We start from the raw sequence: 16,938 nt of genomic DNA on the forward strand, positions 1-16,938 counted from the left end.
CGTCTAAAACGAGGGTTTGCGATTGAAGCTGATCACCTTGTGTAGTTAACAGCAAAGGTAGTCTCGCGGATTTGTTTTTCATTATTGGGGAGGTGGTATTTTTATACAACTTTATGTTCATCGGCTTATTTTCAAAAGTAATTTACAATGAATTAAAATGCATCTATATTTGGAGGACAGTGAAGACAATAAATGAAACTTATGGTATTCAAACATATTGATGATTCTTTTAATAATTTATCCTTTTCATCAGCTACTGATATGACAAGAAATTAGACATGACATAAAAGTAGAAACGTGTCAAGTACGGAAAAGTACCTCTCCAGTGCAGTAATTCTTCTGAAGTAACACTTTAAGTACAAAGTAGTGTATCACAAAGTACAGTAGTATTCATTCGAACCGGCTCCCTTCCAGCTATACATGTCATGTGATCATCACTCCTTGTCACATGACTGGAGCGGAAGGGTTGTTGTGATCTGATGTCATGTGGTCAGTCGCTCACTGGGAATTGCGTGTCAGTTCGTCCCTGTGTTTGTCTGTCCAGTGCGCAACCTTGTGAAGGCCAACAGGAAGTCATATGTTCCAACATTTGGACGAGGACGCTCAGAAACGGCTAGGATTTGGCCCTAGCAAAGTGATTGCGGCTACGGGCCTGAGAAGAAGACCTCCTCGAAGCGGCACCTTCGTCATCTTCATCGTCATCATCCGATGTCGGTCTTCTCCCCGCCCCCCGTCGTCACTTAAGCGTCTCAACGTTCAACATGACCTCAGCTTTCTGTCACGTGAACATGTGACTGAGCTTTTTTTCCACCTACAATGGACAAATGCGACCAGAGGGAGGCGATGTGGCGCCATGGCGTTGGGGAACCCTGACTCGGAGTCCCTTGCCCGCTCCTTTGCCTTCACTCCACCTTCTTGATGAAAATCTGATGAAGACGATAGACAACACGCAAGACAAATCATGACATTCATGCTCATCATCATCATTACAATTTGATTATGCACCCTAAGTTGCATATGAATAAAATGTGGGGGAAACAAATGTCATTTCCCTTCTTCTTGTTTCCAGGAATGAACACGTTCGCTTCCAGGAAAATCTCTGGAATTATTGCATTCAATTTGAGCTATTGTAGGAATTAACCCACTCCATTCCTGTCATTTGCGTTTAAAGAGGCCCGACCTCACTGAGGATGATCCAAACGGGAGAGTCGCTGATGATGCTGAGCCGGATAGCCTCCAAGGGTCCGAATGTGGGATCCACTTCCCCCTCTGCGATGCCTTTCTGGAACATTCCTGAGAGAAGAAGAGACGGCGAGTAAAGGATCAAAGGGATCGAGAAGCAATATGAGCAGACTAAAAGGCTTTTGGGGGATTTTTTACTACCTGTATTGATTACTGCTGGGGCAAGTGTGCTACATTTGCTACATTTGCTGCCTGGTTCCTAAGTGAGGATTTACCCGACATAATCCACCTCTTATTTGCCCAGCTATTAAGGCAAACCATTAATAGCAATAAACAGCACATCATCAGGAAGCACTTTACAATCAATACTTACATTGCATATGAAATGCATTTGCAAGTTTTTTTACTTGGCCTTTAATCACAAAAGTCTCAGAGGACGACGGTTGACTAAAATGAAAACCGGTTAAGAAGACATAAACCTCATTTTTTGGGGAGAGATGGAAGGATGAGCAGATTAACAAAAAAATGGCAATGGGTGACATTTCTCTCATGACGAGTTTTTTATTATTTGTATTAATCAAACTCAAACTACAACCATCCTGAGTGGTAACCTGGACAAGCCGACTAGTCAGTTTAGCCATGCAGCACTACTGTTTGTGAAGGCCCTCTGTAGAGTCTATTGCTATGGCAACAGACACAGGCTGATTTTTGACTGGACTGTAGACTCCGCCTACCACTGACTTAATGTGGTATTAGTATATGCATGTGTCATTAGGAGACCATCCATGTTGTACTCCATGCCAGTCCATTAAAGTAAATCTGACGCTTATGTGTGATTAGTGCACAGCCACTCTGGGAAGGGGCTGATGTTGATCGTGGCGGTTGAGGTTAGGGTCAGCATTCATCATAATCCACGTGCATCCTTCCCTGTGTGGGGTCGTCTTCCCGCTCAGGAAGCATGTGAGGCCTCATGGGATTATCGTGTTTTATTGCTTTTGACACACACGCATGCCATCATCTGATTCAATAAGAGACCATTGATGGTTTTTGGTGGGTTTTGATGCTTTTTGGTGGTTTAAGGGGTCAATAGTGGGTTTGGTGTGATGCTGCTTGTGAGTGGAGGAGTCTCACGAGGATCATTTTGCAATCCATGAAACATTGGGATCAAGTTGTTGTTTGTGATGTCATATGTTAGTCAACCAAAACCACATCCTCATAAGCTAATAAATATTTGATTGGAAAACCTTTTTAGGCTACTTTTTCAATTGTGGGGACCTGGATAGTTTCATAAAGTGCCTACGTAAAATACTTTTGTGCTGATTCATGAGTGGGAAATGAGTGAATGATTATAGAAGTGGAGACTGAGATGTTGACTGACCAATTCGGATGAATCCGTCCTCTGTGCGATGGTATTTCTGACTTTTGTCCTTCCCATCCATCAGAGCTTCTTTGTCGGCCTGAATGTTCTAGAAAACAGCCATCGTACGTCAATTGCTTCTCGTGAATGTCGCGAGACAAGTAGAAGGTCTCACATCGAACGGAAGAACCTCCACAGACGTGTTGACAAGTTTGTCTCCTGGATGCTCAATGTTTCCGCTTCGGAAGAAATACCTGAAATATTTACGACATTGTAGCAAAACGTCTTGTTCCCACATGGCACAGAGAAAATATTGTTTAAATTAGGCACTAATACAGTCAGAATTAGTATGATTTATTTTACTAATTGAAATGGTTTGTTGCCACACGGTCTGTTTTGTTGACACACTGTCAACCAATGAAAAGTGTTGAAAATAGCTTGAGAACAAATCTATGAACTCCTGGGAATTGTGGTAAAACCATTTTTCCATTTTGCTGTAAACAACCAGTGAAAACAAGTGAGATACATTTGACCAAGACTCTTTTTTTTATTACAAATGGAGGGATGTTTTTTTAATTTACTGAAAAGTTGTGATATTAGTGAATTACGCCCACCTGACAATAAGTGTAGCATCCATGCTAATAAGCCCGTCTGGTACAATTTCACAATGTATGTTAGCATTAAGCTAGCAGACGTTGGTTGCACATGACTATAATGTGAAAAACAAACGTTTTTTTCAACATTTTTATTGGTACGTCGTATAGGCAGAGAATCAACATCATTCCACAGCTATATAGCTTTATAAAATCGTTTACGAATTCACACGAGATGCTATTAAATTGATACATAAAAAATGATTGTAAATGTCCAATAAAAATGGCCATAATAATAAAATTATAGACTTTTTTAAAATAAATTCTTTGTGCATTATAACCATGTGCATCCAATATATGGTACTGTATATGTTCAAATTAGATCAACTGAAAGGACATTTTAGTGTTTGGTTAAATATCATTTGTTTATAATTGTCTTTTGTCTTGCGTCAACTTCAACTGGAAGTAATGAATCAACAGTTTGAAACAACTGACCTCTCAATGCGCACGGGTGTGAAGAAGCGTATCCGAATGAAGTCGCCCGCCACAGGGGTGAAGGCCCAAAAGATGTCCTCGCCGAGATAGGCCTTCTCCAGGGTGAAGTGCTGGTACGTCTTGAGGCTGGTCGTGACCTCAGCCAGTGGGTTGGCGTGACCCTTGTGGAGGCTCTGCTTCCCAAAGTCCTTGTCCTGAAGGCAAAAAACTCACGTTGGCATTGACGTCCACGTTGCGTTGACGGCGACATTCGTCACCTTCAGTTTCTGTATCTTGCCGGCCAGCGAGGAGTGCGTTCCCACGTGCTGGAAGAGCGACGGCTTGAAGCGAATCCTTAGATTGGCTTTTTGACGGTCGCAGTGTTTCTGAGGAACGCAAGACGAGAAGAAGACAATGTCCAATGAGGTCAAGCCTTGTTTGGGTCGTTGTGTTGGAACAGAAGAGGAGCTTTCGAGCAATCGGTGACTGACCGCGTCCTTCTCCGGGTTGCAGACTTTCACCCACATGATGTGATCCAGTAGCCAGTCGATGGGTTTGTCTTTGTAGAACATCAACATGAACTCCACAATCAGAGATAAGTCAGAAGACTTGAACATCTTTCCTGCGTGCATGCACACGTACTAAGTCAGTGTCCCATTAGTGTTTTCAACGCATTAATGGACAATTTGTTCGACCAAACTCACCGATGAATCCGAGCTGCGAGAATTCCAGGATCATCCATTCCTCTGAAGGCTGCTGCAGCGCAAAGTTCTTCATGGTGCTCAAGTAGGTGGGTCGCGCCACAATGTCGTCCTCCAGCTGATACCCGCACACATGCGAGTGAGTGTGTGTGTGTGTGTGTGTGTGTACGTGTGTTTGCGTGTGTGTGTGTGTGTGTGTGTGTACCTGCACGTAGTACGTCCCTTTGGAGCGTGCGTACATCATGAGGAAGCAGTAGTCGAGATTCTGCTTGGTGCGCCACCTGATCCAAAAACAACATCAATCAGCCCCATCAGGAAGCAGTACAGTAATCCCTCATTTATCGCGGATGATTGGTTCCAAGACCACCCGCGATAGGTAAAAATCCATTAAGTAGTGTCCCCCTCTCCATTTTTTGTGTATCAATAAATGTATATTAAACCGTAAAAGTGCAAATGTAATCATTAGAATATTAAACGATAATTTCAAACGTGTAAATACTATATTAATAGTAAAAATCACATACAGAAAATAATGTATAAATAATATAAATATAAATGTGATGTGTGTGTGTGTATAAGTATTCATTTTGTAAATATCTTTTTAGAACTTTTCTTATAACAACTTTTTTATAAGTGTACATACTGTAAATGTGTTATTAGAACTTATTATTATTAAAAAATTTTATAACAAGGTACAAGTGTATGTAGTGCAATTGTGTGGGCACTCCCTGCCTTCTGCTGGCGTGCAGGCAACTTTCATTGCCATAATTCTTCAATTTAGAATTTTTAATTTGGATTTTTGATTTTTTTGGGGGGATCCACAATGTACTGGACCCGCAATAAACAAACTGCAATGTAGCGGGGGATTACTGTACAGCCATCTAACATTTGCTGGAACCCACCTGACTCTCTCCTTAGGGTCTCCAAAAGATTCACGCAGGTTGGAGAAGTCTGGATAGAAATGGACCGACGGCGAGACCACCTCTAAGAGGCCCGACTGGATCTCTGACGGGAAACTGACAAGCACAGACGAGAAACCGTTAGCATAACCCGCCCTTAAATTGTCATTCAAGGCTAAACTGGAGCGGATTTTGCGTCCAACTTTATAAATGAAAAGGACAAGCAAGACGACGGCGAGAAGGTAGACGCTTGATGCACAAATAAACACACGCATATTTACAGTAGACACACACACACCACTGGCACAGACACACACAGACTTGTACTCACGCTCAAAGACATGCACACATGTAGATGAAAGCTCAAACAGGAAGTGTTGGTGCACGTTGCCACGGAAACAACATCCCATAGCGCAGACTACTCACAGGAGCTTCAGGTTGTCTGCCACGCTCACGGCGTACTGATGGTCCGCCTTCAAACATGTACACAAACACACATCAAGCCCAACCTACTACATATGCATCGGTAATTGACATAGTAACACACTCTCAAGCTGTCACCCACACTGGTCAGTAAAAAGCTGTAAAAAGATTCCACAATGAGTGAGCGTATGTAACCCTCAAGCTCCACCTCACTGGGCCGTCCGTCTAGGACACCAAAACAAGCGGCGGTGACTCAGCTGTGTGACCTTAGCTTGACCTCAAAATCTGGATACCACCCAGGCCACGGGACAACTCGCTTCCTGATTGGCTGAGCAGGGCGCCAAAAATTATTATGTCATCAACTTGTTTTTGAAGACTGAGTGTGTATGTGGGTGCCTACATGTGTGACTGTGCCTCTATTTGAGGTATTTGAGTGTGTGTGTGTGTGTGTGTGTGCATGCCTTTTGCAGGGAAATATAAGCTTAAGGAAGAAAAAAAAAGTAGAAAAAGGTCATATGACCATAACACGTGATGATATGCGACAAAAGATACCAGAGTGCTGTCATGGCAACAACTTCTTCGGCATCATTACTTACCCTTTTTTCCTTCCTTCCTTCCTTCCTTCCTTCCTTCCTTCCTTCCTTCCTTCCTTCCTTCCTTCCTTCCTTCCTTCCTTCCTTCCTTCCTTCCTTCCTTCCTTTTGCTCACTTCTCTTTTCTTTCCTCCTCGTTTTCTCAGCTTTTTCTACTTTCTTGTTTTATCCCCTTTCTTTGCTTTCTCGTGTGTGTGAGAACGAGATGGTTCATTAGCCAAATCATTGACCTTTACAAAGTATTACTCGCAAACTCATGCGCACACACATTCTCACACACACACGCAGACACATATGGCGCTGCGGTGGCTGACCTCAGCGATGAGGACGACAATGACGCAGTCGTCCTTCTCTGCGGCGCTGAGTTGTGACATCAGAGAGTTGAGTGTGTCCGTTAAGTACGAGTGGACCTCCCGCTTAACACTGGGAACGCCCATCACTATAGAAACTGTACATGCGCGCACACGCACGCACACACACATACACACACACACACACACACACACACACACACACACACACACGCACACACTAATGTGACTCCATACATCTGAACAGACAGTGGGAGTTCCACGCAAGCACTCCACACACGCACACACACATGCATGACGAGAAAGACGTACCTCCAGTGCGTCCTTGTCCCACATGGACGGCTGGCTGCAGGCTGTCTTCTCTGTTGATGAGGTGAGGAAGATGATGGAGGACGGAGGGAAGCTGCAGGAAATTCTTGCTGACGCTCACATTCCACAACTTCATCCTGGTCTCCTCTGGGAATGACATTAACCAGCAACCAGTTAAGTGTTATTCTTTCGAATTCCTGCCTTCTCAGACAAACTCGGCTGCCCCTTGACCTCGGAGAAGGTGTGAGCGCCATGGAAAATGGTCATGATGAGTGTGATTGCGTGAGTGGCAGATTTCAACACCTGAGAGGCTGCTCCAGGTTCTGTTGATGTCCCTGAGCGCTTGTTTCTCAGCGATGGCCCGCTTGATCTCATCCAGGACCAGGTTGAGCTCTTTGGAGCGGCGTAGGTTTTCCTGCTCGGCTGAATGCAGGCGCTCTCTTAAGGCCAGGAACTCCCGCTGGTAGATGTCCACCACATCTCCTAAACGAGCCACGCGACATCAGCAACACATCCGGGTCAAGTCCCGAGTCCTAAATGGGTGCCAGGTTCAAGACCTGGCTGCAAAACATGACGTGAGAGCCTCAACCGATTATAGCACAGATCGTGGACCAGATCACGTGGCCGGCAGACCGTAGAACAGGGGTGGGCAAACCTGCGGGCTGAATCGGGTTCTAAATTTTGACCGGGGGGCCGAACCTGGAGCAGACGGATGTAGTGTTTGTGCAAAGTAATATGAATGACATGTAAAGGTCGTTGCATAAAAGCTTTTTACTTTTCGTCGATACTAAAGCATGAATATTAAAAAAAAAGCTTTTTGAAAACAAATGCGTTTATTAACAGCGTGAAAAAAATATTTCACCCAAAAACTACTATCAGTGATTCTTATTAAATACGACACTGTTATGATGAATAACATTTTCCATCACTTCAGCGCCTGCAGGTCAGATTTATGAAATATGTTTATCTAATGAGGCGAAATCACATCCAACGGCAAACATTCTGACCAAATACATCATCTTGAAGAATCAGTGAAAGAATACATCTTAATAAAGTAATAAAGAAATCAATAGTATTGTTGGTTTCCCTTTTTGGCTAGTGCATCATAGTCTGGAGTAAAATTTGTTGTGGTAATTTTTAGGATAGAGCCGAGGTGTCGGTCCGTTAACCTAGATCTGTGACGGGCTTTGTTGACGTTCAAACATGTGGCTGAACGTCTTCTCACACACGTAGGTCGAGCCAAATTGTCCACTCTTTTTTAACATTCGGCTCTCAGTGTCCACCTTTCTTTTCTTCGGGCCACTCATTTTAATGGAAGGATTCCAGGGCAAGGTTTGTGGGTGGCATTAGGGTAAAGGTGCATCTGAAAACTCAGCGCGCGAGAATATCGACGTCACGGCCTACACTCGAAATTCGGCACTGATAGATGAAATTACTGCGTACTACTGAGTACGCACACGCACTTGTGAGTGTGCACCGAGCTTTCTGACACGGCTCCCGGGAGTAGATGCGCGGGCGGGCGCTTCCCCATCTACTGGGGAAACATAGTAATTGCAGGGAAAATGACCCCCCGTAAAAATTAATAATACAATTTATTCAGGTTTGGCGGCCGGATTAAACGGCCCCGTGGGCCGGATGTGGCCCGCGGGCCGTAGTTTGCCCATAGCTGCCGTAGAAGAAAGACCAGAGCAACAACCAAACGATGGACCGGAAAACAATCGAGAAAAAGGTGTTAGAAACATATAGACCCAACATAGACCAGAATGTGGATAAGACCGAGACCCTCCTCGATATTTCTTAAAATGACCAGACCACAAATCATGGACAAGAACATCAACCACGATGGACCAAAATATAGACCTGACTATCAGTGACAACACACACCAGACTACGTATGTATCAAACTATAGGCAAGGCTAAAGTAGTCCAAGTGTGCCCCGACAGCCAAGACCACAGAGCAGGATGTAGACTAGAAGGAGCAGGAATATCAACCAGAATTTTGTTACACCATTAAAAAGACAAAGAAAAAAAAAAAACATCAGGTGGATGAAATCAAAACAAGGCGGTACACCATAAGATTTACCAGCCTATGGATCAGAATATGGCCGAGGTCATTGGCACATAGACCTGAACATAGCCAAGACCGTAAAGCTAGATACGGATGAAAACATAGGACAGGACACAAAGCGGAACATAGGCCAGACCTTGAACAGTAAGACCAAACAATATTAGTACATGCTAGCTCATGAAACACAATCTACCTTGAATCATGAAATAGAACACAAACCGGACCATGGAGCACGAGATTTACAGTTGTCATTATGAATAAAACAAGAACATAACGTGCACTAATATCTATTTTCCATGTGGATCAACGTAAAAACAATTGCCGGTCCATATATGGACATGATTGTGACATGATGTGAAAGTCTTGTAAACAGCGTTGCCCAAAGTAGTAACATTTCAGTAGCATTTCAGTTGCCATGCACCTAACTACACATTGTAGCTCAATCGTAGCTCAAACACACACACACACACACACACACACGCGCACACACACACCATGACATCATCCCATAGTCTCAGATATACAAATTTGACTACTATTGACTTGAGGCTCACAAGCGTATAAACTGAAAGAAGAGCTTCTGTGTGGACGCATACACACACATACACAAACGCACACGTGCAGACACGCGCACACGCACGCGCACGCACGCACACACACTCGCACAATGAGGTCATTGTTTCCAAAGGAACGACGGACATGCCAAAGATTCTAATACAGTGCCAGTGTGCGGACGGTGGCCATGTTGAAGGTATTCAATATTTACAGCTGAGCGAACCAACCGAATTTTTATTCGTGTGAATTTGAGCACATTTCTAAAGTATAACTCTGAGCTATATGGTAGTAGTAGTTCAGAAGTATTCTGTAGCTGGGGCGTAACAGCTCATTTCCTCTATGCAGCAAGCATCCGTTTCCTGTCGCCATAGCGGAAGAGGTGCACTTCCTGTCTATAAGATCATGCTAATGCTTTCCTGTATGCCTCAACTCAGCGGTCACGTCAACATCTGTGACCAGCAGGGGGGCAACCATCAAGTCACCATTGGGATGACCTCATCCGAAATGGCAGCAAAGCAAGACGTAGGGGCTCAAAGTTCAGATGTTTGAGCCCTGCTGAAGCTTGACAGCACTTAACCGGCGGTCACCTGTATGATGGGGATGCGGTTGCCATGGTCACCGCACATCAGTCCGTTTTAGAGCATGTGCCCTGATATCGTTCGGCATCCGCTCTTTCCGTTTCGTCGCTGAAATTGTCTGGCGACAAGTCCACACAGACTGTTCACAGCCGGCGAGCGGCACACTGCCGGTCTCGTGCGCCTGCCGCGTGCGCTGCGGCCGTTAAACAGGAAGCGAGCCAGGACGAGCAACAGAGCATCACTGTTTAAAATGTTTCGAGTGCATGGAGACGCCAGAAGGCCGCTTCAAGCGCCACCACGCCTTTCATAAACTGACAGCGAGCATTTCACAACAACGTCTCTCATAGAAGACGAGACCCAACTAGAGTGGACCGGAAGGAAATATCGGAGAATGTCAAAGAAGTCCTCGTATCTTCAGATTTTTTTTTCCTGTACGCGGCCCTCGAAAAAACATTTGGACACCCAGGCATGAACCTACTTCCTCAATAAATGGGGATGTTTATTAGTGGACACTCATTTGTGTGTGTGCGTGCTTAGACATGGATATCGATTCAAGTGGGCGTCACGTTCTCAAGTAAGACGAACCATTCACTCCGTCTCGTTTGGCTCCTTACCGACACTCAAACACAAGTGTGCGTCTCGCCATCTGCCACGCACGGAACACACGCACGCACGCGCACGCACACACACACACACACACACACACACACACACACACACACACACACACACACACACACACACACACACACACACACACACACACACACACACACACACACACACACACACACACACACACACACAGATGGTTTGTCAGTGGGAGGGAGAGGAGCTGATTTTTCATCTTGAGTTGCTCTCTACAAGCCGACCAAATTTTACTCCATTTGTGCTGTCATAATCTCTCTCTCTCTCTCTCTCTCTCTCTCTCTCTCTCTCTCTCTCTCTCTCTCTCTCTCTCTATTCAAGTGTGTTTTTGCCAATTACGCTTAAAAGGTTGATTTGTTGCTCAAACACAAGAGGAAAAACCTTCACGGTGAAAGCTGAGCTCTCGTCAAATATTTATCACTTTTCACACACGCGCTTTTTACACACGCACGCACACAGCCGGTGTTGTTTAATTTGTGAGCGTGTGTGCGCGCGTTTGTGTGTTTGTTGTCATGCAGCATTTATGAGGAACGAAAACAAGAAAGGATTGCAGGAAGCAACAAGTTGTCATAGAAACTGATGAGCCTCCAGAGGACAATTACAACTTTCCATTTAATACTACAGTCGCACACATGTGCACACACACACACACACACACATGGGCACACACACACAAAAGCTCAACAGAGTGAGTCATTTAATGTAGCAAAACATCCATGTGAAACTATCAACTGCTCATAACTGTTTCCGTGATGCTTACAAACACACACCCACACACACACACACTGATACACACAGAGACACACAGACACACAACCGCTGCTGTTGTGGAAATGAACAATGTTGAGCTACATTCTCAGTGGGCTTATAAACTGGAGCGTCAGATCTCCGACTGCCCCAGGACAGGCAATCGCAACACTGATTATATTTAGATCATGTGATGAGTCTTTAAATATACTTCAACACGCACATGTAGGAATGCGGCCCCCGAGGACTGGAGTTTGAGACCCCTGCTCTAGATTCTTGCATATACAGCTCACATGTTGAATGTCAACCAACTCCGAAGGACTCTTGCGGAGTCACACTACAAAAGTCATGAAAGAAGTCCACTTCACTCATCAGAACCGATTCTTGGGAACTTTGGATGAGAGTGTTCTGTCAGGTTTTTGGCATCTGCTGCTGGACCTGACCACGGTGCGATGAAAGGAAAAGCGTTGATGTGTTTCGTCCATGGTTGTCTAGGCGCTGAAGTTTATTGGCGGTGTAGCACAAGCAACAAAGCGGCCGAGACCAAAGTCAGCGAGCGGGCTTGTCTCAACCTGCCACATCTCACCCCAGCCCCCGCCTCTACCCTCCACAATCGCCCCAGCCGTCAAACAAACTGAACACATTGTGTGTTGTTAATGGTTAATCATTAACCGTCAAAAGTACGATCACTGGTGTCAAACACGTTTCCACAACAACACGTTTGGCTTCTTAAATGCTGGTCACTGTTCGTAAAAATAAAAGAATGTCTAACAGTCATTTACGATAGGGAGAGCAGAGTTGAAATCCTTTTTTTTTGTCTTGCCTTGACCTCACGACCAAAGGTTGGACAGGCGGCGTAAAGGTTAGCAGGATGAACTTTCTCAACACCGCCAACCACCTCAGCCATTTTGATGGGCCACACCATTAGCGGTGTGGTGTCATGTGATACCCAGGTGTGAAAGCGTCACGTGCTCTTCGGATGTTCACATTGCCGCTCACGTCCAACATCTGTCTCCACCCGGATGATATATACCGCATCCAAAAAAACAAGCCCCCCCTCTGAAAAAAAACATGTCCCAACGTTACACACGCTGGGGTTGTCCAAGCAGGAAACATGTGCGTGCAGCAAACACACACACACACACACACCTAGATTTAAACTCCTTCTCACGGATATACGCACAGAGACAGGAATACACGCCTGCAAACAAACACAAAAGCGCACAAGCGCACACACACGTGTCATCCACAACACGGCCAACTCACCATTCCATTGGATGCCACAGCTATTGTGTGCATGGCCCCCCCCCAATTGCCCCCTAGTATGTGCTACATGCATAACCATGCGGTCCCTGGAGACGGAACTATTGGTTGCATCTCAATCAAATGTAGCAACTTGCATGTGCATCACCACAAATCAGGTGCATCTTTCTTGAGTAGTAAGCACTTGTTCCTCTCTCATCAGCTTGACGCATTTTATTCAGTCGAGCAAAACGAGCAAAGCCCCTGATCTCGACCACCACCCCCCCGGCTCGGATTTTCCATTTCTCCACTGAAGAAAAACCAAGCGCTCCTCTGAAGCAGAGATAGATGCCGCAGCAGATCGGCACGTGCTGTGGGGCAAATCAAGTGCTCCTTTAATGACCTCCAAGGTCATTTCTACTCCAGTCAGGCGTGTAAACATCACAAACAAGTGACAGCTGATCGACGAGTGCTCCCTAGTCTTTCCACCAAGTTGGATTTATGGTGAGCCATTTGTGCGTTTACTTGATTTCTTTGTACTAGTATGCTTTTAGTCCACTCAAGTTTGACAGCTAGTAATGCAGGCACCTAGTTGACATTAGGAAGGTTGCTCTTGATTCTATAAGCCAAAAGTGTGACTTGTAGTGAGAAAAGCATTACTATTAAGACGTGCACCTTTGGCATCCTTGTAGGACACACAACTGTGTTTGGGTGTTGCTAAGGTCCAGAAGTGTTTTAGCACATAACACATGCCAACCATTTGACCTGAAGACGCGGTTGTACTTCTGTTGTGCTGTGTTACCTCACAAGTGAAGGCAAAAATTGAAAGGGGACCTTAAGTTGTCTATCAAGGATGTTGCTTTCAATTTTTTAGGGGGGCTTGTTACATTAACCCCCACATAGCCCAGCATGCAGTGACACGTGTCCATTCTGCAACCAAGCGCACCCTTTTTCACCCTCAAAGGTCCCCCCCACCTCACCTGACACCGACAAACCGAGTGCTCCCCCGTCCTCGTGAATCGAGTCTCCCTCGCCTGCAGTCTCACTTCTTCATCATCACCATCAACATCATCTTCTGCTCTCTTTTCTTCCCCAACCACGGATGGTGCGTGCGTGCGTTCGCGTGTGACGTATGTGGTTCTTACCTCTGGAGGAGCTGAAGGCGGTGTACCAGGACAGCGAAACCAGCCCGCATAGTCCGAACAACGAGAGCGTCAAGAAGGACACATTGCGGAACCTCATCTCCACACCGACCTCAGCATGTCCGCACCGAGAGGGAGGGGGGGCTGCAAAAGGGGGTGAGCGAGGGAAGGAGAGAAGAAAAGGAGGATAAAGAGACAGGTAGATCGAGCGAGAGGAGAGAGAGCGATGTTGATATGAGAGCAGTAGCTGCGAGAATGACGAGAGGAGGGAGGGACGGAGTGAAAAAGAGCGAGAGAGAAGGGGAGAAAAAAAGCGAGGGAGGAGCCTGAGAGGGACAAAACAGGTAGTCTTTTTTATATATATTTGAGAGGTCTATCTTCGGTGAACTCCGCATTCGCATGTCCACTCCCCGTAGAAAAATATATATATATATATATATATATATATATATATATATATATAGCCGCGAACGTAATTTTCCAAACTGAGAGCGATTTTTTTTCTGTTTTTTGAGACTTTTCACTGCGTCACTTTGGGAACGTCACAAAATGAAACCACTTGCACGTGTATTTCTTCATCGTTGCAGTGTGCGTGCGTGCGCGTGTGCGTGTGTTTTTTTTGTTTTTTTTTAAAACAGACAAGTGTAGTCATTAATACAGCATTCTGAAAAGTTTGTCTTAAAAGAACAATTTTTTACCTTTAAATATGGTACTCATTAGTCGGTCCCTGTTGATCATCATGTGATGCTATGGCGAGTAGTCGCTCAGCGTTGATGTTGAGTCTATGATACTTATGTATTTATTTTTACAAACATGTTCAATTCTCTCTTAGCGTAAATGAGCAACAAAGTGAGTGAGTGAGTGAGTGAGTGAGTGAGTCAGTCAGTCAGTGAGTGAGTGAGTGAGTCAGTCAGTCAGTGAGTCAGTGAGTGAGTCAGTGAATCAGTGAGTGGCTGAAACAAATATATATAAATATGATATGTGGAGCAGGCGGAAAACAAAAAAAGTCTCAATTTGATTGAAAAATGCATGCGAGAAAGTTTGATACAGAAATTCCACCTGTCTTTTTGAAAAAAACAGGCCCTTAAATTTGATTGAAAAGTGCATACAAGAAAGTTTGACACAGAAATCCTACCTATCTTTCAGCAAAAACAAAATAAAGTCTCAATTTGCCTGAAAAATGCATGCAAGAAAGTTTGATACCAAAAAAATCCCACCTGTCTTTTGGCAAAAAAAGAAAAAAAAGGCTCGACTGAAAAGAGCATGCAAGAAAGTTTGACGAAAATCCCACCTGTCTTCAAAAAGTCAATTTTGGGGAGAAGTGCATGCAAGAACGTGTGATACAAAAATCCCACCTGTCTTTAAAAGTCATTTAAAAAAAACCTGCATGCAAGAACGTTACATCCATCGCGGCGGGCCATTCCATCTCTGCTCGTCTTCTCAATCTTTGTGTGCCACAGAGATGTCCCGCAATTGGTCCACAAAATGGCGCGCGCGCTTCATTGACGTCAAAACACAACACCAAGTGGGATGAAGACTTTATTGTGGTTTCGACTCAATAATACATGACACCAATGCAAAGTTGCACCATGGAATTCGAGCAATCCCTTCCAATGCGCTGCAAGCAAAGCCAACGCATCAAAAATTCAAGCAAGCCCTTCCAATGCGTTGGTTGAAAGCAAAGTTGCGCCATCAAATTCACCCCATCGCGTTGACCACCTTCCTTCCACAAAACGTTTGGCAACACCCCCGATGCTAAAGTTCAATGATATAATCAAGTAGAATACAATTGGAATAAGTAGAAGACAAAAAGGTTGCACTCAATTGTAAATATCATAAATGGAGTCGAACATTGAATAAGACCCAAAAAAAAGCGCTTTCCCGCTCCACTCGCCCGCTGCAAACAAGTCAAAGGCCAACCGCTCAGGCATCACGAGTTGTTGCCCTCCCTGGCGCCAGATGATGGAGGTTTTCCATTGGCCGAGGGTCTCGTGCCGCCGTCAACGCCGCCGCCGCTTCTCCCGATCCGCTTTCCGTGCTTTTCTTTGGGAATTGCTGAATGAACGAATGAATATTTGGATTGCTGAACGAATAAATGAAAAAAGGAAAAATGGAAGGGCGCGCCACTCGCAGGTTGACGTCGTCGCCTCCAGGATCTCTCGTCTGAGGAAAAGCAGACAAACAGCCGGTTGGGGGGAAAAAAAGCAAGAAAAAAGCAAAAAAATGGCAACTCACCCGGCGGCCGCCGGGTCTACAGCATCATCACGTAGAGCTCAACGAGGACGCTTATCAGCAGCAGAGCGACGGAGGTGGACGCGCCCTGGGGGCCACTTCCTGGTTGGGACCCATCTAGAGCAAAGATGGCAAACATTGGCGGTGGCGGGGCTTGCTCCACTGACAGACATGCAAGTACTCACGTCCATTGTCACTCTCGTCGTTGTTGGTGCTGGAGCCGCCCTCTTCGCTGCCTTTTCCGTCGACGCTAAAGGGGTCGGACCTCCCGGCCTTGTCATCGCAGCCGGTGGCCACGCAAACAAAGTTGCCTTTGGCCTTCGAGTTCAATTTGAACTTTGACTCAACAGCGTCCACTGCGCCGTGCTGTGAAGTGACAGCCGTCCCATCCTCCATCTCCCACTTGAAGCTTTTGACGACACCCTTGGCCTCACACGTGAGGACTTTCCCTTTCCGGGTGATGCGGACGTCGGAGACGGCTTGGGGAGCTGTCAAAAACAGGAAGTCACGCTTTGCAAGGGGCGGGCAAATTCAATGGGATGGTGCTTTCCAAGGGCCCCCGACTCACCTGCGTAGGTGTAGGCGAACTTCTCGCTAGGCTTCTCCCCGTTGTCGTAGTCTGTGGCCTTGCAAACATAATTAGCGTTCGTTTGAACAGCCACCTTCTGGATGGTCAACTGCTTCTGAGTTGCATCAGCTTCGTCAGATTCGTCCTTGGTCCATTTGAAGGATTGGGCATCACCATCGACATTGCACTCTAAGATCACATCGCAGCCGCTCTGTCGCTTTTGGACTTTGGCCTCGGTGACGGTCTCTGTTGGGAAAGAGGAAATGAGACTCAATTTCAAGAGAGGCCATTTGCAAATCGATCCCGGTTGTATTGTC

The 16,938-nt window shown here is 45.5% G+C and overlaps 1 protein-coding gene and 1 long non-coding RNA gene across 2 annotated transcripts; both read right to left on the bottom strand.

Annotated features, from left to right (window-relative positions):
- Positions 1-205: 205 nt before the first annotated feature.
- On the bottom strand, positions 206-14,093 carry mgat4b (alpha-1,3-mannosyl-glycoprotein 4-beta-N-acetylglucosaminyltransferase B). The gene is made up of 15 exons (XM_037260539.1): positions 13,825-14,093; positions 7,145-7,324; positions 6,845-6,988; positions 6,536-6,669; positions 5,633-5,679; positions 5,210-5,323; positions 4,513-4,588; positions 4,311-4,425; positions 4,098-4,228; positions 3,885-3,992; positions 3,628-3,821; positions 2,715-2,793; positions 2,561-2,648; positions 1,181-1,293; positions 206-926 (listed from the first exon to the last, which is right to left on the bottom strand). The coding sequence occupies exons 1-15, from the start codon at positions 13,919-13,921 to the stop codon at positions 903-905; spliced, it is 1,644 nt and encodes a 547-aa protein (XP_037116434.1). The 5' UTR covers positions 13,922-14,093; the 3' UTR covers positions 206-902.
- A 1,778-nt stretch (positions 14,094-15,871) lies between these two features.
- Positions 15,872-16,643, bottom strand: LOC119128993. Its single transcript, XR_005099115.1, has 2 exons — positions 16,057-16,643; positions 15,872-15,984 (listed from the first exon to the last, which is right to left on the bottom strand). It is a non-coding gene; the product is annotated as an uncharacterized LOC119128993 (long non-coding RNA).
- Between the last annotated feature and the right edge of the window lie 295 nt (positions 16,644-16,938).

The sequence above is a fragment of the Syngnathus acus genome, chromosome 10, assembly GCF_901709675.1.
Source record: "Syngnathus acus chromosome 10, fSynAcu1.2, whole genome shotgun sequence".
In the NCBI taxonomy this organism is placed as follows: Eukaryota; Metazoa; Chordata; class Actinopteri; order Syngnathiformes; family Syngnathidae; genus Syngnathus; species Syngnathus acus.

What these genes read in the sequence shown, in the direction of transcription:
- mgat4b (XM_037260539.1), bottom strand. Translation starts at nt 13,921, where the DNA reads ATGAGGTTCCGCAATGTGTCCTTCTTGACGCTCTCGTTGTTCGGACTA. An exon ending in AAGGGACGTACTACGTGCAG is followed by an intron (nt 4,426 to 4,512) that starts GTACACACACAC and finishes TGCGGGTATCAG; the next exon opens with CTGGAGGACGACATTGTGGC. An exon ending in TTTGGATCATCCTCAGTGAG is followed by an intron (nt 927 to 1,180) that starts GTCGGGCCTCTT and finishes CGTCTTCATCAG; the next exon opens with ATTTTCATCAAGAAGGTGGA.